Source organism: Cavia porcellus, unplaced genomic scaffold, assembly GCF_034190915.1.
Source record: "Cavia porcellus strain 051 isolate PalLab524CR breed Dunkin Hartley unplaced genomic scaffold, mCavPor4.1 scaffold_27, whole genome shotgun sequence".
In the NCBI taxonomy this organism is placed as follows: Eukaryota; Metazoa; Chordata; class Mammalia; order Rodentia; family Caviidae; genus Cavia; species Cavia porcellus.
The window spans coordinates 40132783-40158782 of record NW_026947510.1 but is presented as its reverse complement, the minus strand read 5'-3'; the positions used below and the strand labels follow the sequence as shown (position 1 = coordinate 40158782).

General features: G+C 40.4%; 1 protein-coding gene across 1 annotated transcript in view; it reads left to right on the top strand.

Moving 5' to 3' along the window:
• Gucy2c (guanylate cyclase 2C) overlaps nt 1-26000 on the top strand; it is a 77692-nt gene that overhangs the window by 12161 nt on the left and 39531 nt on the right. Inside the window, 8 exon segments of the mRNA NM_001172959.2 lie at nt 2076-2291; nt 3334-3455; nt 5054-5150; nt 7327-7444; nt 10629-10764; nt 12455-12540; nt 17130-17241; nt 23928-24009. Of these exon segments, the coding sequence (NP_001166430.1) occupies nt 2076-2291; nt 3334-3455; nt 5054-5150; nt 7327-7444; nt 10629-10764; nt 12455-12540; nt 17130-17241; nt 23928-24009 (969 nt within the window).

The window sequence follows — 26000 nt, the reverse complement described above, 5'->3', positions numbered from 1 at the left end:
GAAAATTGCCTTCATTTCTTCCAAACATTTCACTCACTGTAACTCATATCACCACAAAATTCTTTACTCTTTCAGATCATATTTGCTAGATCAAAATCTTCCCATATGCCTTTCTTTGTCTTTCATAATCTTCTCCTCTATCAAGGACCACCTTATTTCTACACAGAGAAAACTATAAACGACCCTTTGTGATGGGTTTTATAGTTAGACCTTCAAAGCTTATATTGCAGCCTTATGATGCCTCACACCCAGATGCAGGACGGAGCCAGATGCTCAGGGTCGCCATTATGCAGCCACCCCAAAAGCACGTTCTGAGCCCATTTTTCACCCCCAAGTGCAGACAAATACGGGCTCTTACTTTTCCTGTTTTCTTATCATTCCTGTTCCTATTAATGTTGCTAATATTGCTATAGCTTATGCTCAGAAGGAAAGGAGGATGAGAGAAAATGATTTCTCACATATGAGGAGCTTCTGTGTCCAAAGAAGCATTTTAGTTTCATTAGCAAAGAGAAAACTAAGTTAAAAAAAAAACAAACCCTGTCTGGCTAAATACTGAAGAGAAGGTGACAGGGACCCTGAGACCAATCCAGGGCAAAATGAGACAGGTTCCATCAGGGAAGAGCAAACAAGAAGATGCAGATTGCATAGAAGGAAATGCTTACTTACCACAGGTTAAGGAAGGTAAGCCTCAAGAGCAGAAGAGATTTTATAAAGAAAATGTCGTGAGTCTTGTGTTGAAGAACGAATACAATTTTAATGACCAAGATGAGTAGATAAGCTTCCCAGCCAGGCAGAGGAAGAATTATTTGTAAAAGTAAAGACCAGGGAAGTGAAGATAATTTGTAAAGATCTATATAAACTGGAATTCAGGAAATATGTAGAAGAATGATAAAGACTAGAAAAATTAAGTAGGACACCTCTTAAAGCCTTAAGGGAAGCAAGTTCAGACAGAGGAAGTTGTGTTGAATCAGAAACCACTGAGGTTTTGAGCGTGCTGGGGAGGTAAAAAGCCTGGAGCAGCTTATAAAATAGGCGTGGCAGAGGCCAGTGGCAGGAAAGGCTGCAAGGAAATAATAGAGGAACCCAGCTAGCAAAGCACAAGGTAAGGAAAGGGGAGGCAGCTCTAAAGCATTCAAAGGTGAAGTCAACAGGAGTTGGTAACTGATTGGATGTTGAGGTATGAGAAGCAGTCAGAGAAGGCCTTGAGATCTCCAAGCATTGAAAGAGATGGAAAAATCAACAGAGCAGTTTTAAGGAACCAAATTAAGTTAAATTTGATTATAAACATAATGAGTATGCAAGGAGGAAACCAATGGAGTGGGAAAGATGGAAAGGGTGTTGCTTTTCTTCCTTTGTTGATTACCTGGTGAGCTCTATGTGTGAGCCAGGCAGATGGGTGAGCAAGCCAGATGCAGTCTCTGCCTTCAAGGATTTGCAGTCTGGTGAAGGAGACAGGCGTTCAGCTGACTCAAAATAAGCCCATAACCTTAGGTATTCAGGTGTCTTTTGATAAAAAGATTTAATCTAGGACCAGTGGGATGAGTAGATGTCAGCCAGGCAAAGATGCAGGGTAACCTCATTCCTGGCATCTGCCTACATTAAGCTCCTGACAGAAGAATGAAGCTTGTCATGTTTATGGAATCAGAAGAAGGTCCCTGTGCTGAGCTCTCGAATCCTCAACTGATGCTCATCTTAAAGGTGGTCCATACCAAAACTGCAAAGTAAACAGTGCATGGTGGGAAAAGTGTATCGAGCGCCTTTTGGGCTTAACAATACATGATGGCTATGGGTGGCCCCCTCTCTGTTTCTCAGTCCTATTCTCCAAAGCCCGTTCTGATGAAATAAATCAAACAAAGACACATGTCCAGAAGCCCACATGCTTAGCATGTAGCATGTTGTCATAAATGTTTATAAACTCACTTTTGTAAGAGGTGGATTTGTAAAAATGAAAAAACTGCTTCAATGCCCCTAATTCATTCTTACTATGGATACATACATGCTGAATCAAAAGAGGGGACTTCCTTGTGTTACTTAAATTAATGTGGATACTGTTTCTTTCCTACCTCTTGGCATAGCTTGGACACAGAATTAAACTACCCCATGATTTCAGCTGGAAGTTTTGGACTGTCATGTGATTACAAAGAAACTTTAACCAGGATGATGTCACCAGCTCGGAAGCTGATGTACTTCTTGGTGGACTTTTGGAAGGCTAGTAATCTGCCATTCAAAAGCTTTTCCTGGAATACTTCATATGTTTTCAAGAATGGCACAGAGTCTGAGCACTGTTTCTGGTAAGCAGAATCATTAATGTTCTGCTGGTTGCCCTGAAGAGAAGCCAGAGCCTCCACGAAGGACACCTGGGGATAATCAGATGCATGCAGCTTCCATCAGTAGCAGGACTAGAATACACAGCAGCCTACCTCACACACAACGAAAATCAAAAGGGATAAAGTGACTCAAGTGTCATAAAGATAAAGCATAGGTTCCATTCACAACACTCTTCCTGGTTTTGAAAGTATATGCATGTTAGTTTTATTTCCCATAATAAATCCTTTGAAGAAAAGAAAACAAATAACATGATCTTCCTTTTACAGATGATAAACTGAAAAACAGAAATTAATGCTTTCATATTGCTGTATAGGATATCACAATAGGCATTTTACGTACACCTACAAGTATAGCAGTTAGAAATGATGTCTTTCATACTTTATTCTTGGGGACAAGGGAGAAATCAGAATAGGAATAATGGGTCCAGATGTTAGAATTGCATGGTTCACTCAACTATAGCAAAAATGGCAGAGGGAGCCTTTTGCTTGGGTAATACCTGTGATTTCAGGAGGCTTCTAAATTCTGACATCTCTCCCCACCTGGGTCTAAAGAAGGCTCAGCCTGCCTATCACCAACAATGTATACCTCGGATGCTACCAGCTCAACTCCAAGCCCCCATTCTAAAAAAGCTGGATGAACAGAAACCACACAAAAACCCAGTTCTCATGGAGCAGAAATTATTCTTATCAACTATAAATTTCTAAACTGTCGGTTCAAAGGTTTGTGATTTATACGGCAAAGTAAAACCTCATTTCCGTAAGTCACAAGAAGCCAGTAAAAGGAACACATCAAACATCTTCTGTTTACATACATTACTATCCCCTAAAACTTGCCCCATGTTTTCATAAAATTAGATATCCACAACCCAAACTAGTGATATCACAGTATATACGGTCTATTACATTAATAGCAGAAATGCATTTGAGATAAGACACAGGACAGATCAGAACACAATGAGTGAAAGTCATGAGAAATCAAAACTGCTTCCCTAATCTTCTGTTGTAGGTACATCAATGCTCTGGAGGCTGGAGTTTCCTATTTTTCCCAAGTACTTGGTTTCAAAGAGATGCTGAGAGGAAACGAAGAGCTTCAAAAGATCTTAAAAGACCCTAACAGGAGAAGCAATGGTGAGAGGGCAGGAAGCTGATGATTTTGTCAGCTTCCCTCTCTTGAGGGAAACTGTTTCAGAGTCATGTTGGCAAACCCACCCATCCACAGCTTTCTTATGACCTGTACATACTTTAAACATTTGAGAGACCTGTAATTGCACACAGCTTTCTTGACTAAAATTTTATCCTCTGTAAGAAAAACAATCAAAATAGAATGCAGTAAATATACTAACATAATGTAAGTGGATCACAATGCCAACACCCAACTTTTATAAACTCAAATAATGTCACGACCCAGCATCAATAAACTATTTTTAGATTCACTTCTATCCAACGTATTACTGGGTTTGTGACTAATCCTCATGCATTCTAAACCCTGAGCTTCCTTGTGATCAAGAGGCTAAATTTATTGATATATGATCTCAAGTAAAATTATAAGACATCAAAGACTGTCTCAATTCCCTAATCTTTTTGCATATCTGTCATCTGCTCAAAGCATTGTAGCCAAATATATAATGGACTAAACTCATTCTCCTTAAATTGTTAGGTTACTTATCACACTTTGTAAAATTCTCTTATTAAATGGGACTATATCAGGAGCAAAGAAATCAATCACAGGAATTTCCTACAAGAGAAGATGCTTACTAGAGATCATCTGATGTAATTCATATAATCATCTCCTAACCTGCTCAAGTGTTTGGGATACTAAGAATTAAGTCAGATCTGTGAAGAAGGAAGTGTAAAATTAATTTCTCACGTCTCTAAAGACAATTCAGCTGGACAACACAGCAAATGAAAGGATCTAATGAAGTGTCCATTTCCTCTTAGGCATAAATCATGCCTTTACGAAACAGCTGGCTACAATTTGGGTAGAGTTTCAGACTGTATTTTGTCACTCAAATTTCCTTTTTTTAAGAGAATAAAACCAAGCAAAATGGAACAGAATAAAGCCAATCAAAACAAAACTATGTTGCTCAAACTTCCAAAACAGGGGTCTGCATTATAAATTCCTGTCTCCTTCACTTTTACTATCTTTTTAACCACTTTACAAATGGCAAAGTGTAATTCACCTCTGTAACCACACCAGGCCAGTGTGAGGGAGTAAATCTCATCCAAGACTCATAAATTTAAGTCTAGTCAAGATATATTGTCATCTCCTGGTTCTTGACTCCTTTGACTCCTTGGATTCAGCCTCCTTATATCTATAAGATTAAAGAAATTCACTAGATGATATTTAAAGAGTCCATGCAGTTCTAGTCCAACTCCGTAACAGTAAATGAAATGAGAATTGATTTGGAGAATTGGTGTTAATATTTTCTTTTGCAGTACTGGGGATTGAACTCAGGGGCTCAGGCATGCTAGGAAGCATTTTAACACTGAACCACACACCCAGTCTTTGTTTCTTTTTTTGTTTTGAGACAAGGTTAAGTTGTTCGGGTTGTTCTTGAACTTGCCAAGTAGCTGGTTTTCCAGGTGTGTGCCACTGTGCTCAGCTCTAGTGTTTATCTCTTCAAATGTAACATGGACATGTTGGTTCCAGTTGAGCAAGCTGGTTCCTCCCTGTTGTGTATGTGAAGTGTCATATTCCTCTCCCCATCTGGCTTTCTCTGCTCCAGTGATTGTTATGTGCGGTACACCCCAGACCATGGAATCCCTGAAGATTGACTGGACAGCGACCGAAGACACTGTCATTATCCTGGTGGATCTATTCAAGTAGGTACAGTACATTCAAGCACCCCTTTTCTTTCAGAAAAGAAGTACCCCACGGGTTTCCAGAAGACACACACTCTTTGTTTCTCTTGCTTTGCACAGCCTCTTACGTGGTTTGGTATGAGGACAGTGTGCGGGTTGGCTTCCTTCCTTCCTTCCTTCCTTCTTTCCTTCCTTCCTTCTCATTTAATCAATTGTGATCCTAGAAGAGACTTATCCTTTTCGCCTTCATCTAAATACAGAAGTTTCATTAAGGTTCATAAAACCCCCTTGACTGTCCAGCTGCAATGCCTATTCGATCAAACAGGGTCCTGATCACTGACCTGATCTCTGTCCAGAAAGTGATAAATCCATAAATAACTTAATATTATTCCTGGAATATGGCCTTCGTTTTTTTCCACTTCAGTTCCTAATGGTCTTTGGTCCTTGAGCCACCTTTGGTAAGGATCAATTTCAGTTACATGGTTCTGATTTGTATAGATTTTTTTTTTTATCACTGATGACATAGTCATTCAGTGGTGATGTTTTCCACTGCACTTCTCTGGGACTAAAGAGAAAATTCTGGAAAATAGAAAAAACTGCCCCCCCCACACACACACTTTTTTTTTTTAATTCTGCAGAGTAGAGAAACAAACTTTTCCAATCTCTTTTTAAAACTTACCTGCTGTGGGGGCTAGGGATTTAGCTCAGTGGCATAGCGCCTGCCTTGCAAGCACGTGGTCGTGAGTTTGATCCCCAGTACCGATAAAAAAAAAAAAAAAAAAAACTTACCTGCTGATATGGATACCCTACTAAGAAACTGTTCTTATATAATATTGGAGTTAGACTTAGACTAAGCCTAAAGGAGAAGGGGTGTTTGCCCCTTGTCCCATCCACTGGATCATATGATTTCACTTATCGGACTGAGGCATTAATCATTACCTGTGTGTGTTCAGACCACAGGTGATCACTGCTGTAGATCTTCCTCATATTTGTCTCGCCACATCACTCCTACTGCAGGTGCCTTCCCTGAAGGGGAAGGAAGCATAAACACTTCAGCAAAATGTTGGACACCTTTCTGTTGGATAGCTAGACATTCATGAAGATAAGTAACCAATTTAGGCTTTTAGCTCCATAAATGCAGAAAAAGAGGCAAGTTATCAACATTTCATGCTACCACTACCTTGATTTCTGCAGCTGCTTTGCTCTCAGAACTCCTCAGAGACGAGACAACTTGGTATGATTTTACATTCACAAATCCACAATCAATTGCAAAGTGTTAGCCTACCTTCATGACAATTCCCAAAGGATGTCTGGCTAAGCTATGGGAACATCATGACATTTAAAATTAGACATAACTTCAGTGCAAATTCTAATTCTGATGTATCTGGTTCTTTTGATTCTTGGATATTTCTTAGCATTTGGGGATCAAATCGTCTCACTTGTAAAGTGAAAATAAAAATGGCCACTTTTTAGTGGTGCATTTGCGATTAGATATGATAATATTAGCAAAAGAGCCACTGCAATCCTTAGCACATAATAGATGTTTTAAAACATTAAATGATGGTCACCCAATTCAATTGTGTTAGAAGTTTTGCATATTAAAGCATCCAAATTAATAGGAAGCATAGGAAGCATGATTTTTAATGCAATTCAGATAGCACTGACAGGTTACAATGTACCAAGCACTTTCTAGGAGCTAAATACACAGATCAATGCACTAATGCCCCATATGTCAAAAAGGTTATAGTGTTACTGAGAGTGCTTTTTGTTCCCATGCTTAGGTTTTACCATCTAAATTTAATGATAAAAACTGTCTCTACTATATTCCACTGTCTCTAACTTGTTAACAGAGTTTAAGAAAAAGAAAATTTTCTTGTATAAACCCAGGATCAATAAACCTTAAGAGCAAGAACTAGCTTCCATGGCTAGAGCCCAAGAATTCTTTCCAAAACAGAACCTATTTCTGATTCTTCCTATCCATTTCGGTATGCTAGCCACAGATGCTTATGTTATCTTATGCAAGTTAGCAGATATGAAAGAAAATAATCCTATCTGGGGAAAGTAGGAAGTTTTCCAGATTACTGAAAAAAGATTTTAAACTATTTCCAAGGCTGATATTACAGTGTGTGAACTGTAGAAGATGCATTGCTGTTTTAAGAGGAACTTAATTTTTATGAGGAACATTTTTTTCTTATAGTAACTACTACTTTGAAGAAAATGCCACAGCCCCTGATTACATGAAAAATGTCCTCGTTCTGACACTGCCTCCTGGGAATTCCACCATAAATACTTCTCTCTCCAAAGAATCTTTACAGGTAAAATGTGTGTGTATGATACATGGGGTAAGGAAATTATTCTTTATTTAGGCCCAAGTTATTAAATTTGCAGTAATTTTTGCTCGTTCCAGGTCACTCAAAAAATATTAACTGAGAACAACTACATATGCCTCATGTGGCGGTAGCAGGATCCCTACCAAATTTCTTAATCTACATAGGTTACTTCTGGACTCTAGGCCAGCTGTGTCTAACCCTCAGACAGCTAGTAGTACAACTTCACAAGACCATGAACTTTATTATGAGATGGTTCAAGATACTTTCACGACTCCATTGTGCAGTACTTGAGTCAGACTTTGTAGGTGACAATGGGCCGCTGTGTGGGGGGTGCACAGAGCAGTGCTGACTCGCCCCCTGAATTTGCCACACATTTGCATTGAAACGAGCATGTATCAGGTATTATGTGCTCTTAGGCAATCACTGCTTGTGCAACCTGGTTAGTAAAATGAAGCTAATATTGAAAATAATGTTTATTTTGTTGTTGTTGTTTTGGTCTAGTTTTCTGCTTATTTTTTGAGTCAAGGTCTAACTCCATAATTCAAGCTGGCCTTGAACTCACTATCTAGTCCAGGTTGGCCTCTAACTCACACTGATCTTCCTGCGTCAGTGCTGGGATTACAGACATGTACTACCATGGCCAGCCAGATAATAGTATTTCAACCTATGAACATGTGTGTATACCTGTGAAGACAGGTATTTATTTTTATTAAGCAGACATGTAAGTTTTCTTAATTGTTAAACCTGGGTTTCCGTTATTTCACAAAATAATTTAGTAAAGTAAAATATACATAAAAGGAAGTTTTGTTACTTACACATACTAACTATATTGTATATTCTGTATGTGGACCAAAACAATTTCTCTTCACCCAGTACAACCCCATCAAACCAAAAGCGTAGACACCTATTCTCTGAACCAGCTCAGCAGTCAGGCTTGTGCAACATCAGAAGTATCAATAGTGATTTTTCTTGTCCAACATCCAGTGCCCAAACTTAAAGGAAGAAAAGTTTATTTGGGCTCACAGTTTGTAGAGGTTTCAGCCCATGGTAGCCTGGCTCCATGGAAAGGTGGCATGGCAGAGAAGAAACAGCTCATGCAGCGCAGCAGGAAGCCGAAAGAGGTCATGGAGGAGGGCGGAGAAATATTCCCTTCCAGGTCACACCCCCAGTGACTCATCCCTTCCCAACATCACATTTCAATATAAACTCATCGGTGGACTAATTCACTGACAAGTATCACACCCTCATGATCTTTTTTTTTTTTTTTTTTTTTTTGTCTTTTTCGGTACCAGGGATCGAACTCACGACTGCACACTTGCAAGGCAGGCGCTTATGCCGCTGAGCTAAATCCCCAGCCCCTCACCCTCATGATCTTATCTCCACCCCAAAGCCCCACCTATGAGTGCATGAGGCTTTGTGGGACATCCAGATATAAACCATAACAAAAAAGAAAGTGGCCATACAGGAAGACGGGAAGAAGTTCTGTTAGAGGACCAATCTTATACTTAGGAGAGGTAGAAATTAAATAGTATAAAATAAACATCTCTGTATCCTAAAGCAATTTTCTCCTATCACTAGAACCAAAATATACTTTTAGAGAAATATATTCCTGGTTTAAGACATTGTACTCCACTGTAATTAACTTTCTCCAGAAGAATCCTAGATTATTCCTTTTATCTCAGTGTCCCATATGGTATAGTATCTGTCCCAACAAAAAGGACCTTTAATTACAGCCCCCTTATTATAATGCAGGTGCTCTGACAACAGTGCTATACTCCACTGTGGTTACACTTTTGGAATATTTTCTGTTTTTAGAGATGGTTAGTGGAGAGCAGCTTGCAGGGAGTGTGGGGCACAACCCTGAGGGATCCCAAACAACTCTGCAATGACAAATCAAGGGCAAGGCTGAGACAGCTGTCAGGAAGCTTAGACACCATGAGGGTCAAAAACCTCTACTGCGGTAAATCTTACCTGAGTTATTTTCATCTTATGAAATGTTTTCAGCAAAAGAAACTGAAACCGATAAAAGGGATTTTTTCCTTTTTATATTTCCTAGAAAATTTAATCCTAGGTGCACAGAACTTGCCCTATTTCTTAGCTCTGGCAAAAGTACAATCCTTTCCAGGTAGGTGGTCTATACTGCCAGATGTAAGAGAACATGTCTGGTCTCGCTGAGGTAAGAGCTTTAGATCAGAGGCCATCCTGTGTGGATCGCTGTGCCACAGTCACGAACAGAGGAATCCTGACCCTCACACTGCTTCCCACCAGGCAGGCATTGAGGGCTGAAGTAATATCCAGGCAGAGCTGTCTCTTGCAAATTCCATGGCGTCATCCAACCACAACGCTCATATGTCATTCAGGATGCTGAATGGGGTGCTGTTTGGTGTGTGGCTTTTCTGGATTTACCTCTTGTACTTCAATGAAAACATTAAACTATAAGCAAATATTATTTCTGCGTAAAATCTTTAAGAATCATGAAAATGCTTTTTGTTGACTCTCCTGGCTGCAGGCATGTATTTTGTCTCCTTGGGAAGGAAGTCTAACTGCTTGTGGTTACTTCCCTAAAGGCAGTGTTTTTGTTTAATGGATCCCAAGAGAGAAGGCAGAAGTGGGCTAACAAGGGGTGTTGACCCAAGGAGGAATTTCCTGGACATGTCCTTTACTATCACACTCCCAATTCCCCTAGGATCTTTGCCTTGTATATTTTTTTTTGTTGTTGATTCTGAGACAAAATACCTGACACCCAAAATTAGGGAAGGAAAAGTTTATTTATCTTAGAGTTTTGGAGATTTCAGGCCATACTCAGCTGGTTCCAAGGCAGGATGGCCTTGGCTGAGGGCAGGTGTTCACGGACACTGCAGGCACCAAGTGCAAAAAGGGCAAAAGAGAAAAAAGCATGGCCTCCTTTCTTGCTTTTCATTGTATGCCAGCTCCACCCCTGAGTGGGTGCAGCACTCACCTCCAATCCCAGTGCTAGACAATGAACCAATCACAAACGCTAAATTCAGCCACTTCCATGACTGTATGAAGCTGGGGGGGGGGCATCCGAACAGAAGCAATAACAATCCCTTTATCTTTCCAGTGACCTGCTGACCCAAGAATATTTTGCTGCAATATCAGGACCAGAATCTCATTAAAACCCATTTAAAAGGTTTCCTTTGTCATTCAGGAATTTAGTGACTTTGCCCTTGCTTACCTGGATGGAATCTTGCTGTTTGGCCACATGCTGAAGACATTTCTTAGAAATGGAGAAAATACCACCGCTCATAAATTTGCTCATGCTTTCAGGAACCTCACTTTTGAAGGTACTCATCTCCTAAGAGCAAACAACAGGAGAGATAAAAAAAATTACAGGCTTTGGGATAGGCTTTGGAAACAGAAAGGGTTTAGCAATTGATGGCTGGATAGCTTTAGACCTTTGAACCCAGGTGGATGCAAATATTGCACAAACTCTAAGGATGTCGTTATGGATATCTGGACCCGTTCTGTGCTACAACCTTTCAGAATCTTTGGGTATTGCAGAACAAGCATGCAGCTCAGGCTCTGCATTTATGAACAAGTTCTTACCAGGGTATTTTGGCTATGCCTGGAGACTAAGAAGGAGAAAGACATTTGATTTGATTTTGGTTCCTTTACATCTCTCCTGGTGTCCTTCAAAGACCTGAGATTGTTAAGCCTATAACTTCCAAAATCCTTCATAACAATACCATCAAAACAACTCATGCCTTGGTAATGCTGGGTTAAGATTCCCTTTGCCAGCAGCCAATACTCAAGCTCCCACCCTTCATAGCTAGATGTCATTCAGAGATTATGAAATTTCCTTTTAAGCAGTTGCCTTCCCTCGCTGACCTTAAAATATTACTCAGGAAGAGCTTTGTCTCATTGCAGAGTGAGTCTTCTGTTGGCTTCAGAGAACCTGAGTCACCTAGTACTAGATCTGAGAGTCACATCACAGTGATAGGAAGAGACCATCACTGCTTCCCTGAAGAAGCAGAGCAGGAGAGACATTTACTTTCTGATCATTCCCTGTATCCCAAGCACTGCCTGGCATTTTATGTATATTCTCAATGGTCTCACATCCGTGACTGTAGTCTGTCATCTTAATGGCTCCTGATTTAATCTGTAAACCTGAACATATTTATTTGAAATTCAAATTAGCCACCAACCAGATATCTATGACCCTGCATAGGTTACTTCATAACTTTGAATTCAATAAATAAATAATTTCTCATCCATAAAATAGAGGTAATAGCAATCTCTCATCACAGAATTCTAAGGAGAATAAAATAATAACTGTATATAAAGCACTTAGAACAGAGCCTGGAATATAATAAGCAAGAAGTAAATGTTAATTATTATATTGCACTAAGTGAAATGTTTTTGTTTTTGTTTTTTGTCTTTTTTCTTTTTATCGGTACCGGGGATCAAACTCATGACTGCCTGCTTGCAGCTAAATCCCCAGCCCCATAAGTGAAATGTTTGATTTCACTTACTTTTTATACGAACAACCATTTCATGCATTCACTCTATACTGTTATTATTTTATAAATTAAAAAAAATTGAAGCAGAGAATTTAAGTAATTTTTTTCCAATGTATTCAGCCAAAAAATGATTGCAAAGGGGTTTTTATCTCTTTATAATCTAATTTGGATTGTACAATGGCTTATATTACTAGTTTATTAAATGATCTTGATAAAAATATATCACTGGTACATAATAAATTTATCACCTGATTTATTTAGTGCCTTCCTAAATGTAATGGAAACTTTTTCCCCCTTCTAAATAAACAGTATCTCCCATTTTTAAAAAATCCTTTGGAAATCTCAGACACAAGAACCAACTCAGTGCCCTCTGATAAGAACATTTTAGCTAATAAAATTTTTCAGTACATTTGATATAGAGCAATTCAAGTCTAGGTTATGCTCTCTGTCACGATTCAACTGGGTAAGAAGTCCACAATGGCCTCTAATGCTGTCTGATTTTTTTTTCCCTGAGGCTCCACGGGTCCTGTGACATTGGATGACTCTGGGGACATTGATAACACCATGGTGCTTCTGTACACGTCTGTGGATACCAAGAAAGTATGTCACACTGCTAAACTGGGAAACATGGGTAACGTGACTGGGTGAGAAGGGATTCAGGACAGAGATAATGCAGAAGGACTTAGACAAGTTATGCTTACAGTTGGGAGATCATTTCAGCTTTCCTGCCTCACTTAGTTTAGACAATAGAACTTTTGACTCAGAATATCAACTTTATTTATTATATACATGTATGTATATACCATATAAAATCGATGTAATCACAAAAATATTGAAGAAATGTCAGTGTAAGGGCAACAACTCCTTCCTAAGAACTGCTTGTTCACTTCGGTAACTAAAGATATCACTCGAGTCTTCCCAGTTCTTCCCCTCTGACCTCCCATGAAAATCATGAACCATGCACACGTAAGCCCATAGACTCACATAAATGGCCCTATGTGAGAGCCTCTATTTCCATTCTGTATTTCTGTTTTGCTCACCAATGGAGTAAGTCTTTTTTAAAAAAAAAAGAGGTGGCTCACATTCATCTCTGGTCTCGTCACTATTTAGCTTTTTATCTGGCAGTTAATAGCTGATCACTTAATCAAAATACCAACCACCTATCTTTGTCACTCAAAATTGTAGGCATCCAAACTATGAAAGCCACCATTCCAACCAATCAAGTGGTCACTAAGAAAGTGTTTTCCTTCAAGATATCAGATGCTGACAGAATTAGAAATCTAAGAAGAAAAGTTGTTCATATTTTCATTTCTCAGTGTGAACATTACAACATGCTTAAATGATATAGTGAGTGTATATGTTGACCTAGCTTTGCAAAAGGTATCTATGATAGCAAAATATAAAAAGCCAGATGTCCAGACTCTGAGAATGCTGAACTGGAAAGTTTAGAGCTGCATTCAAAGAAATGATCCACAGTTTTTAGGGACTGTAGTGAACCTTTAATATAATGCTATATTTGGCATCCAGTCCTTGGGAATTCCCTAAAACCAGACCCCCGCCTTTGACACTTCAGTTACTAACAGAAACCACAAAGATACCTACATTCTCTTCCAAGTTATCTGCACCTGGAAAGATGCTCTTGCCATGCGGGAAAGAGGAGGATCCATATGTGGATCTTAGCTTCCTGACTGCTCTGCAACATGAAGAGTATTCTCTTATTTCTCTAAAAGCAAATTTGGTTAAATTTTTAATAATCTAATGACATCAGTTTTGTTATATGTTATGCATATTCGGGAAAATGCGATTAATTCTCTAAACATAGGGCCATAGAGACACCGGTCCTTACCCAGGAAGATATTCAATATGCCAGTCCCCGTCAATCAGCTATGTGCTAGCCTCAGGGCATGTTTGCCAGTTAGGAAGATAGTTTTGAAAATGTAAGTTTTCATTTTGTTTATTTGTTTTTCCTTGGGGCCTAATTTTGTTTGAATTTGTTAATATATTCAAATGTTAGTCCTCTGAGGAGTAGCTGGAATGTTCCTCCCATTCTGCAGGCTGCTGCTTCACTGTCCGACTTCTTCCCTTTGCAGAGAAGAATCTTTTACCTTTGTTACATTCCTGTCTGGTGATTCTGGTTCCCATATCTTGGGCACTTAGGGTTCTACTCAGAAATACCCTTAGATTATTTTTAGAGTCAGTTTCCTGGGAGGGAAAATGATTTGAGTAACTCGTATCTTGAAGATGTAGTTTTTATAATGTACATTTTAAAAATTATTTTTCCTTACATTTTATTATATTTCCTTATATTTTAATATACTTTAATATATTTATTTAATATATTTTAAATACGTTTCTTAAATTATATTTTTAAATATTTTTTTAATCAGTACCAGGGATCGAACTCACGATCACCTGCTTGCAAGGCAGGTGCTTATGCCGCTGAGCTAAATCCCCAGCCCCTATATTTTAAAATTTCAATCCATCACACTTTACTGCAATAAGGCCAAAGAATGCCTATCTCAGCAAAGAGTGCTTGCATTATTAGGCGGAGGGTGGACAGAGGTTGTACCCTCTAAAGTTCCCACCCTACTGCACAGGACATGTGTCTGGGGTAAAGCTCCACCTCTTAAAAATTTCTTCTATCTTATATAGGAACACTTTTAACAGTGGTTTGTAAATATTTGAAATCACAGCGATTCTACTCTTCACGATAAAGGAGTTTCAAAATGGTTTATGCCTCCAAAATATGTTACTTTTTCTTCATTTCAATTTTATGCAAAATTTTAAAGTTCAATGCAGTGAATTAGAAAAGATCATGATCTTCCTTCCAAAGCATGGGCTTCATGGAATTTACCCAATACGATTTTTTTTTTACTATACTAATAAAACATTGTAAATACATGAATAACCTCTGATTGACTCTATGAATTAATTAGAAATGTGCAGTGTACACCAGATGTAAGAAAAATAAACACAGATGTGTTTGAACTATGTCTGCAAGCACTTTAACAAATTTGAAAAGTATTAAAAATATTATTACATGTGGTTATCTTATGTTATTGAAAAAAATTTGAGTTTTCTTCTTTATAATTGTCTATGCACTTCAATTCTTCCACAATGCACTTGTAACACTTGCTTCTCTCTCTCTCTCTCTCTCTCTCTCTCTCTCTCTCTCTCTCTCTGTCTGTCTGTCTCTCTGTCTGTCTCTGTCTCTCTCTCTCTCTCTCTCTCCCTCCTCCTGCCTCAGCCTCCTTGTGCTGGCATCCTGGCTGCGCACCTCGGCCCCTGCCCGGCCTGTCTCCTGGACCCTCTCTCTTTGGGTCAGTGTCTCTGTCCTCCACCCTCTCTGGTCTCCACCCTGAGTCCCTGCCTCCCCAGGCCCGTCTCCCTAGACCCCTGTATCCTTTGTGTCTTTCTGTCCAGGTCCCGGTGGGTGGGCAGCCAGTGTCTCTGCTGTCCTGTCCCCGTGTCCTGGGTGTGGCTCTGTCCCCCGCCCTGCGTCCTCTCTGGCCACCTCTGTCCCCTCCGCCGCCCTCTCTGGCTCTGGAGGCCGCTGGCTGTCCGGCTTCCTGCCCCGCAGTCCTGACTCTGGAGCAGCCTCCAGTTCTGGCCTCGGTCGGTCCCCACTTCTCTGTGCCCGGGTGGCCCCTGGGGGGACGTGGCTCGCAGCCTCCTGGGCGGGGGCGCTGGGGTGAAGGCGAGGGGTGACCTGCAGGAGCCCCACCTGGGGATCAGGAGGGAGTGACTCAGACAGACAGACAGACAGACACAGAGAAGATGGAAAGGGAGGGAGAGAAGGGAGAAAGTTTCTAAAGGCAGGCGAGAGGGGACCCACCAGGCCGGAGGAGGGGAGAGGGCGACAGAAAGGAGCCGAGGGGCACCTGGAAGAGAAGGGAGAGAAGGCCCCGACACCAGATGGGGTTCAGAGCAAAGGAGGAGGCAGCATGGGAACCTTAGGACCTCAGAGGGGGAGGGGAAGGGAGAGGGGGAGGCACAGAAGGAGGGCAGGTGGGGGCAGGGGCGGGGGCGGGGGGGGGGCAGGGATTGAGAGACGGGAGTCCCACTTGCATTTTTTTTTTTTTTTTTTTTTTTTTTTTTGGTCTTTTTGGGACAGGGACTCCCTGTGCAGTTCAGGCTGGCCTTGAGTTCACTTTGTAGCCCAGGCTGGTCTGGAACTTGCTGGGATCCTCCTGCCTCAGCCTCCCGAGTGCTGGGATTACAGGGGTGAGCCATCACATCCGGCTCACTTATATTTCTTATAACTAGAAATATGTTGCTCATTCATCAAAGTAGAGAAAATCAATAGATATCTTTTCATATGATTATTCATTATTTTGCTACATGGAATTTTTTGAATGATTTTGATATAAGAGAAGGAAATTCCCAAACTGCTAGATGTCCAATATAAGTATCTGCTTTCTAAAATCAAAGAATGAATCCTAGGAGCAACAGAGGTTAAGAGCAGAATCTATTTATTGGGGAAAGAAAGCTTCTGTCTAAGACAGACAGAAGGGATCCCCGAGTGGGTTTGCCTGAAAATGCAAAATTTCAGTGTGGAATATTTTAAGGGACTGGCCATGATTTAGTGCGATTATTTTTGTCTCTTACAAGATGATCTCATATTTGAAATAGTACTAAAGATGCAGCACATTAATATTGCATTAGCAGAGTACTTGGAAAGTAAGTCTCATTCTAGAAACTTAATTAGTGTCATGCAGAGGCGAGAAGAGGTCAGAAAATTATGAAATTAATAGAATGTTTAAAATGTGGAATTATTCAGAGCTTCTTGACGTGGATTAAAATGGTACCATGAATGTTGGCTGTCATGCATTTTCTTAAGACGTGGCTTTCAAAAGTGACTCGTAAACACTGGTGCCTCATTTACCTTGGAGCTAGCCATTTAATTTTTATGGCCTCTGTTTTAACACTGGTAACATGAAAGGCTTGAACTAGCTCTCTGTAGGCCCAAAGGATCTGTGTGGGGCAGAGTTAATGGTACAGTACACAGTCATAAAGAAATATAAAATTCCTAAGTCTGTGTTCAGACCCTAACTCGTTCCAAGCTGGTTAACAATTACCTTGTTCCACCGAGAAGTGTTACTATTAAATGTAAGCGGAACAATGACTCTCATCTGAAATTGTTCTAAAACTTTGTTCCTATTTGTTGTCTTTTCTGTTTCCTCCTGCAGTTCAAGCCTCTTTTGTTCTATGATACCCGCATAAATCAAACTACCCCGATAGACACCCATCCCACATTCATCTGGAAAAATCATAGACTGCCTCATGATATTCCTGGCCTTGGTAAGCTATTCTTTGTGAATTGTCTTTCCCCGAAATTGTTTTTCTGGTAAGAAAAGTATAGTTTATGTCGATTTTTGCTTTGTTTATTGTCTAAAATGCATTTGCAGAATGTGTACATGTGGGTTTTACTTCCTTACACAATTAATTATATAATAACTAGAATAAACACTGAAAAGATCCCTATTCTCATTTAGCTAAATCTGTCTTTAAAACGTATCCTCCTGTTGACATAAATTATTCCACAGGAAACCAGGCGTAGTAGTCGGCAATAGTGAGCAGAGGTAGGTATTTTTTAATCTATTACACTTTACCACAATAAGGCCAAAGGACAAATATTACTTGCTATGTTAGGCAGAGGGCAGGCAGTGGTTATAGCCTCTAACGTTTCCATTACTTCACAGGATGTGTATTTGAAGGGGAAAAAATGTGCATGTTGAGCAAACATACATGCTCCAAAAAACACCATTAATTGGTAACATTTTTAGAAAGTTATGATTTACTCAAACACAGTCATTCAGGCAACCAATTAAAAATAATTATTTACAAAAAATCTTCACATGATAGAGAGCTTATAATATAGTAAAAGTAACAGAAAAACGTGATTTTTTATTTACTGAATTCTAACTTTGTAAAACAATGTGGAGTAATAAGACTAGAAAAAAACTTCCTAAAATTTTACAATGGTGCTTACTGAGAAATAATCCTGGAAGGTTTGTATTTGTTGTTTTGTTTGTTTGCTTTTTTACATTTTTCTGAATTTTCAAAATTGTCCGCAATGACTACATTTATTTATCATTTTTAAAAAGTACTAAAAAGCATAAGCCAGGAATATTTCTACTCTGGCCCTACTCTTTAGTTAGAAAGTCTGCAAATTCGCTCTGCCTTAAAGAGGTCTGGTTGGTTTGCTTCTGTCAAAACTGTAACTGTTTATTTCTATTGTTATTGTTTTGGCTTTTTGAGGCAGGTTTTCACTGTGTAGCCCAGGCTGGCCTCGAACTCATAGCAATCCTGCCTCAGCCGCAGAGTGCTGGGATTACAGGCGTGCACCACCATCCCTAGCTCCAAACTATAAAAACTTGTAACTATTTCTTGCTTGCTTCTACTTTAAGAATCAGTTTTGGTCTAAAATTACTTTATTCAAAAGTCGTTAGCAATTGATTAAAGCAAAAGCAGAGGAGGAGGACGGGTATGAACTGCATTTAAAAAAATTTTTTTTAAGCAATAAGCAATCCAGATGTGACTTCAACTATATTGTCACTACATTTTGACTTGAATTTTTTTAAAGCAAGTTTTCTTTATTATCTCTGGAAGCATCTTCCAGTTCCCATGTTTTAAGTCAAACTTGAATTCTGAAATATATCTTTTCTCCAGGACGGCTGCAACTTGTATTTTTCCTTTTACAACTTTTTGAGTTGATTTTGTTCTATTTCTCCTAATGACAGCACTCAGAGACATGTATTTTTAACATCTTTAAAGTCTCTTGGTATTTGGTTATTGCCTAGAAGGTCTGTGATTTGTAAAACGTTAAGTTTGTCAAAAAGCAATTTTTGAGAGCTCTCATTGTTTAACTTAGAAGAAATCACATGAAATAATCCATACTATTATGTACTCATACATTATATTGACCTGGGCCGTGTAAGTTCACCTTCAGTTAAGTAGAAACCAGCCAGAGTTTTTCAAATTATGTAACTGTTATCACTGTAGCTTTACGCCTTGCAGGTAAAGCAACTTGGTCTTTCAAATAGTACACAAACCAGGTATGTGCGCCTGGCCTTTTATCTGCGTGTCGACTGCCAACCAGAAACAGGGCATGTTATCTGGAGATTAATCCAGCACAGCCTTTTTCTCTCATTGAAAGATGTAGTAAATGCCAGACATTGTCTTGATCGCTGGGACACAGCCCTACAGACAACGCAGATTTGGTGTCTGTCCTGATCTAGGCCTGCATGATTGATTTCCTGCTTCAGTCCTCCACCTCCACACAGCCCGCAGGGCCACCAAAGTGAAACCACAAACCCGAGGGCATCACACGCCTTGGCACTGCTCTGCTCTGCAGCACCAGGCCCTGGTGACTTAACCATGGCGCTATAGTCTCAGGATCCTCTCTTCTCCAGCCGTCCCTCTCATCGTACCCCGGCCTCCTCTGATTTTGAAGGTTGCACAACTTTATGTCCTACTTCGTGCTGCGCCTCTTAATTAGAATGTATTACTCTCCCACGTGACTGGTAAATATCGACTCAGCCTCAAGATTCAATTCGTCCTGAACATTTTCCAGGCTGTTTTCTTAGCATCCTACGATATTAATCTTGTTTTTACCCTACTCGACACCAAGCATCGTACTTATAGCACGCTTATCTGCTTAACACGTAATTTATAAGTGTAGAAACGAGCCTCTGTTCATAGCCCAACCCCAGCCCAGTGCCCTGGAAAAACTGAATGACTGAATGAATGACCAGAGATAATTATGAATGTATTTCTACACCGGACTCCAGAGCTTATCTACGCTGTGTAAATTTCGGTTCATTTATTCTCCTTCTTAAAGAGGAGGTGTTTTCCCTCTATTAAATTGGGAGATTTAACGAGTGCCTTCCAACTATGTCATATGACTGTAATATCCGTCTGTGTTCATAGTGGAAAGTTGAATACGATGCAATAACCTCAGTAGCCACCAGAGGGCAGCAGAAGCTCAACCTTAGAATTTGCATTAGGGCTTAAACCAAAAAAAGGTGTGTTGAATTTGAAACTACTGTATTTAAATAGCATGTGACATATTTGCATAGTACATGTAAATAACACATAGTATCTAGTACAGTGATTTGTAGAAGGCAGACATGGATTGTCTGCCTCCACACTCCCTTCAACTCAGGTACCAATCGAGGAAATATACACTTTTAGTGGGTTGTGAAGGGAAACCATATTTCTTATACTCACTTTTTCTTGTCGTGTAGAGGTGAGCTGTGATGGTGGTGAGTGAGGCAACAGTAATGGTAGTAATAGAAGTGGTTATAGTAGCCAGGCGTGGTGGTGCATGCCTATAATCAGCACTTGGGAGGCTGAGGCAGGAGAATCCTTGCAAGTTCAAGACCAGCCTGGGCTACAACGTGAGCTCAAGGCCAGCCTGAACTGCATAGCGAGACTCAGTCTCAAAACAAAACAAAACAAAATAACAGCAAAAATACAACAGAAAGGGACTGTAGTGATAACAGATTCATCAATAATAAATGTGCACACAGTGTAGCTTGAACTGCAAGGTGTGAATTTATTTTTCCTCAAATGAGAAGAGAAATTCACAGCTCCATTTTTATTGTTGAATTTCTTTCTTTTAACGCAAGATGGGTAATCAAAAGCAGAGTCACGTGGTAGCAAAATAAAGAGTCTTCAATACACTCCGTACGGACAGTCCTGCAGTATTTATCCCAAATTAAACTCAGTACTTCATTTAGAGGGTTAATTCAGTAGAAAAGCATAGTTCAACATAAGAAGAAGAATTTAAAAATTCATGCAACAAGTGAAAGATTTCTTTTCAACGTGAGTTTATGTGCTTTAATGTTTGGGCACCTTCTCCTTGTCTGTTCTCTGTAAAATGAGCAGGACCAAGCTTTTACTCAATTACGTTTTTCATTCAGCCCCTTGGAGTTGGCCTCTTACCAGGCACCAGGCTAACGGAACCAGCAGGAGCAGACAGCGCTGGGCCGCCCCTGGCGGCCAGATGAGAAAACAGTGGGGGGAGAGTGGGGTGCTGCTCTAATGAAGAGAGCCTGATACCTCCTTCCAGGAGCGTGTTGGCCGATCATCTTTTTAGCAAAGAAAAATCCACACACGTGATTTTAAAATCCAGTAGTAGGGAAGCTCATCCCAGGAAACAAACGTCCCTGGTCCTTCTAGGTGCTTCGCTGGTGTCTCTGTCACTCTGGTTCTAGTTCTTTGTCTGACTCTAAATAATAGGATTATGTTCTTCATTCCTAACCTTTTGATGTTGTATTTTTCTTTTCTTTCTTTTTTTTTATTTTACTTTATTTTTGACACAGGGTCTCGCTATGTACTTCAGCCTGGACTTGAGCTCACTTTGTAGCTCAGGCTGGTCTCAAACTTCAAGGATCCTCCTGCCTCAGCCTCCCAAGTGCTGGGATTGCAGGCGTGAGCCACTGTGCCCAATATTGTACTTTTTTGTATTGATAAATGAAGTCTTAGTTCATCTTCATGAGCCCTCTTTCTTTCTTTCCAGTAATTTTCTGTTTTTGTCAGTATGTTTGTCAGATGTCTTTGCCATTCTGCGTGGGCTTCTACTGTTGTTAGATCAACAGTATATAACATATCTTTTTTTTTTTTTTTTTGTCTTTTTCCTTTTTATCGGTACCGGGGATCGAACTCACGACAGCCTGCTTGTAAGGCAGGTGCTTATGCTGCTGAGCTAAATCTCCAGCCCCTATATATAACATATCTTCTATCCCCACTTTGTAAAATGAAGTGGTTAATGCCCATCCTTTCTTGTGTTTCCTTCCCACCACCCAAACTCTTCTATATTTTTCTATAAAGATGTATATTTCTTTGCTAAACATTATAGTCCTTTCTACTTTACCTATAAGTTGATTTTGTAAACCGAAAGCCGGCAAACACTTCCATCAATATCGTGACCTAAGCTTGAGCACGGTGATGCACACCTGTAGTCCCAGCACTTGGGAGGCTGAGGCAGGAGGATCACTGTGAGTTCAAGGCTAGTCCAGGGTACAAAGTGAGTTGAAGGCCTGTCTGAACTGCATAGTGAAACCCTGTCTCAAAAAGACCAAGAAAGTTCATTATTTAAATATTATTTATATCAAGCTAAATAGTATATGCCTTGGTGACCTACGTTTCTACATGATACCAGTATCTCCATTTTGTACTACATAAAGGAACAAAGATTCTCCTTTTTAAAAATACTCAAGCTTCCAAATCAGTCTACATTTTATCTTGTTTCAATTTGGGGCCATGTCTTTCTTGAACATTTTTGCACAGAGTTTCTGATTATTAGGTCTCTCTGTTTCTATTTCATCTCTCAATCTTCATGTCTCTGTCTCTGTCTCTGTCTCTCTCCTTCTCGCCTTGCTATAAGAAGAATTGTCTTCTGCACCATTTTTCTATTATCTTCTAGTTTCTTATACATTTTCTCTATTGCTTGGAATTCATCGCATTCCATTTCGAGCCCACAGCTTCCAAGTCCAACTGGAATCCCATGAGGCCTCGGGGTTGTCACTTCCTGCACAGCACAGCGTTGCTGCTTTTTCTTCTCAAGCTGGGTGTGAGCCTTTGCATTCTTGGACTCTACTGCGGTACAGTCTGACCCTTGGGTGGGGTCTGACAGTAAGCTGGAGGCCGGAATGAGCTGGACAGGGGATGCTGGCAGCTGAGCCCAAGGAAGAAATTCTGCGGAAAAAAAAAAAAAGTGATATAATCTCCTTGGTTTAAAGTCCCCAGATTTCCCGAGAAAAGCACATCCAGTCCCCTTCAAGGTCACCCCTCCCCAGTCTCTGCACTGTAGGGCTCACACAGTAACACTTAGGGGGCCCTAACACCACTTAGACCCATTGCTCCTGTCGCCCCAGCGAGGCCCAGGCACACACACATTTACGTTACAGGGTTGATGCTCCCCCGTGCACTTTGGCTACCGCCCCTGTTCTGAGAAGAGCAGTAAGTTCAAAACCAGGGGCTCCCTGTGTGAGGACAGAGGCACCCCATGGAGTAGAAGTCTGATCACTTCTCAAGTTCTAGGGAAAAAAAAAAAAAAAACTGACCTTTAGCCTCGAATGGTTGCTTTCTCTAGATGCCATCTGTACCCTCATCCCCTCTTGAGAGTATTTTCATTGCTGGGTGTTGACACCTCTGGCTCTACCTGCTTGGGTCTCCCCCGAGCTATGTCCTTGCTAATTAAAGCCAGCTTTCTTCACAGTGTCCTGTGCTGTTGTCCACTAAAGAGCCTGCTACAAACTGCTTTCTGACTGAGCCCGCTCTGTGGGCCTCCTTCCAGGTCTTCCCAGGGAAGGTTCAAGAACAAAGATACCAGCTCATGACAGCTCCTCTCCCAGTCTGGACTGAGTCCAAAAGTTCGCTTACATCCGTATTTTCCTGGATTCCATTTATTCTTCTCTGTGAGTCTCTCCTCTTGCTCCATCGACTCAGCTAAGTGTTCTAATAAAATTTTATTTTTGTTGACGTCACCCAGGATCCTAGAGAACCTGGGCGGAGCCAGCCTGCTGCAGTGTCATCTGATAACGCCACACTGGCTTGCTTTGCTTCCTGCCTGTGTGCTGTTTTTATAAACAGCTGTCCCTTTCCTCTTCTGTGGAACCTCTTTAGGTGCGCTGGTTCAGTGCATCAGGTAGATTTGCACCGCCAAAAGCATTTGTGGGCTGGAAACCACTTCATTTTGCCCCAGTGTGTGGCGGTCCCTGGGAGGAGTAAGAGATCCAGAGGTCAGGAGAGGTGAAATTAAACAGCTTTATCCAAGCAACTGCCAGACGGCTTTCTTTAGTCTGAGGACTCAGGACATCTGTTACGCATAAGGCAGTAAATAAGAGATAAACATTTTTCAAAAGAGACCTCCTTTTCTCCTTCCACAAGTTATATTATACAAATAAGAATTTTGGAGCACTTGTGTCGCCATCTCAAAGATCCTGCTCATGTGGTGTCTGCTGTTTTTCCCACCCCAGGTCCTCATATCCTGTTGATTGCCGTCTGCACCCTGGCGGGGGTGGTGGTGCTGATTTTACTGATCGCTCTGCTGGTGCTGAGGTAACTCCACGCCTTCCTACCTGGGCGCCTCCTGCAGAGAGTTAGAAGGGCAAGGCAGAGATCTGCCTTTTGTTGATCATGCATGCTCACAAAGACAGCACTAGACAGACCTCAGGTCCTGAAGGCATTCTGAATCAGAAACCACACTGGGGCAGAATATTACCGAGTGGTTCCATTAAAGCTTTGGAGTTGCAGACTGAGACTCAAATCCCAGTTGCGTAACTTACCAGTTGTGTAACTTACCAGTTGTGTGGTCCTAAGCATGTTGCTTAGCAACATAAACAACTTATTAGCTTCAGTTTCTTCCTGGGAGACGCCATGAGGATTAGAAATGGGCCATGTATAGAGATGACATGTAGGAAGCATTATATAAATGAAAATGGTTATTTTTATTGTCTTACTGGTATATTGTAGAGGATTTAAAAGCCATTGTACACATAACACTTGGGTTAGCAGAAGCTTTAGAAATCATCTGTTGCAAATTAGCCTTAGCACGGGGAGGGAGAAACTCAGAATTATGCCACCAGGTAGTAAGTAGGACCACATCTCAGTTCCATGCTTTTGCTGTTTGACTTGGGTTTTCCATATTAAGTCGACTAGAAACAGTGTTTACTAAGAAATAGTTGTTGCATATGACACTACCTTCTAACCTGTGTATATTAAATACAGAATATAGTCAAGCATGGTGATGTGAGCCTATAACCCCAGCACTCTGGGAGCCTGAGGCAGGAAGATCACAAGTTTCAACTCACCACAGCCAACTTAGTGACTTAGTGAGATCCCATCTCAGAGTAAAAATATTAATAATAAAAAAAGAGGTGGAATAAAGCTCAGTCCAAGGCCCTGGGTTCAACCCCTAAATATCACACATACATAAAAATAAGCTACAAGCTACAGTGTGACCCTTTAGACATGAGCAAGAAGAATCCAAAATTTCACTTGGAAACCAAGTCCATATGGACATCATCTTAAGACAGGAGAAAATCACAAGAAAAAAGTGATGAGTGTTTGTCATTGTGTCTAAGCATGAGAAGCAGAGCTGGGCTTCATAACGGCTGCCAGGGAGACGTGGCAAACAGTGCCATGCATGTAACTTTATATTACAACAACCTGGCAAGGAAATAGTGATCTCTGAATCCTCTCATTCAATGTGAGTGACAGGCGACTATGTGGAGCCTCAGGAGTCTCCTGGGGTACAGAGATGGCAGCCTTCAGTGGCCTTACATTTGTGTTCCTTGCCTGTGGGTCTTTGGGTCATAAGCGGTGAACCCTGTGCTACTTTATATGCAAATAATAGAGGAATTCTAAGAGTTGGATGGAGGTGTAGAAGAGTAATCATTTCTGGGCAGAGAATACAGAGAAAGACATTATGAGTGACCGAGAGAAGGTAAGCTGGAGTTTACCAAGTGACTAAAAAGCAAAGACAAAGTCCAAGAGAGACAAATACCAACGGAAAAGATTCCAGAACCAGACTCAAGCAAGTATGGAGATTCTGAGCATGACAAAGATGATGCTATAAATCAGTTAGGAAATGATATTGGTAAAAAATAAAATTAAAACTCTACCTAAAACAATATGCAACAATACATTCATTCCATGTAGTTTTTTTGTTTTGTTTTGTTTTTTGTTTTTTTCTTTTTCGTTTTTATCGGTACCGGGGATTGAACTCACGACCGCCTGCTTACAAGGCAGGCGCTTATGCCGCTGAGCTAAATCCCCAGCCCCATTCCATGTAGTTTTAAATGTTAAAGACCTACAGTCTTTAACAAAAATTTCTGAATTTTGATGTTTGATTTAAAATTCAGAAGAAATTAATAAGAAAGAGCTGTATGCTTTCAAGTTTAAGAACACTTTTTAGCCAAGATAAAAAAGAAAAGTCATAGAAAACATGAAGAAATATAGTCATAATAAAATAAAAAATTTTCATATGGCAAAGTTAAAAGAAGCAATAAATTAGAATAAAGTATTATAAAACTTAAGAACAAAGGACC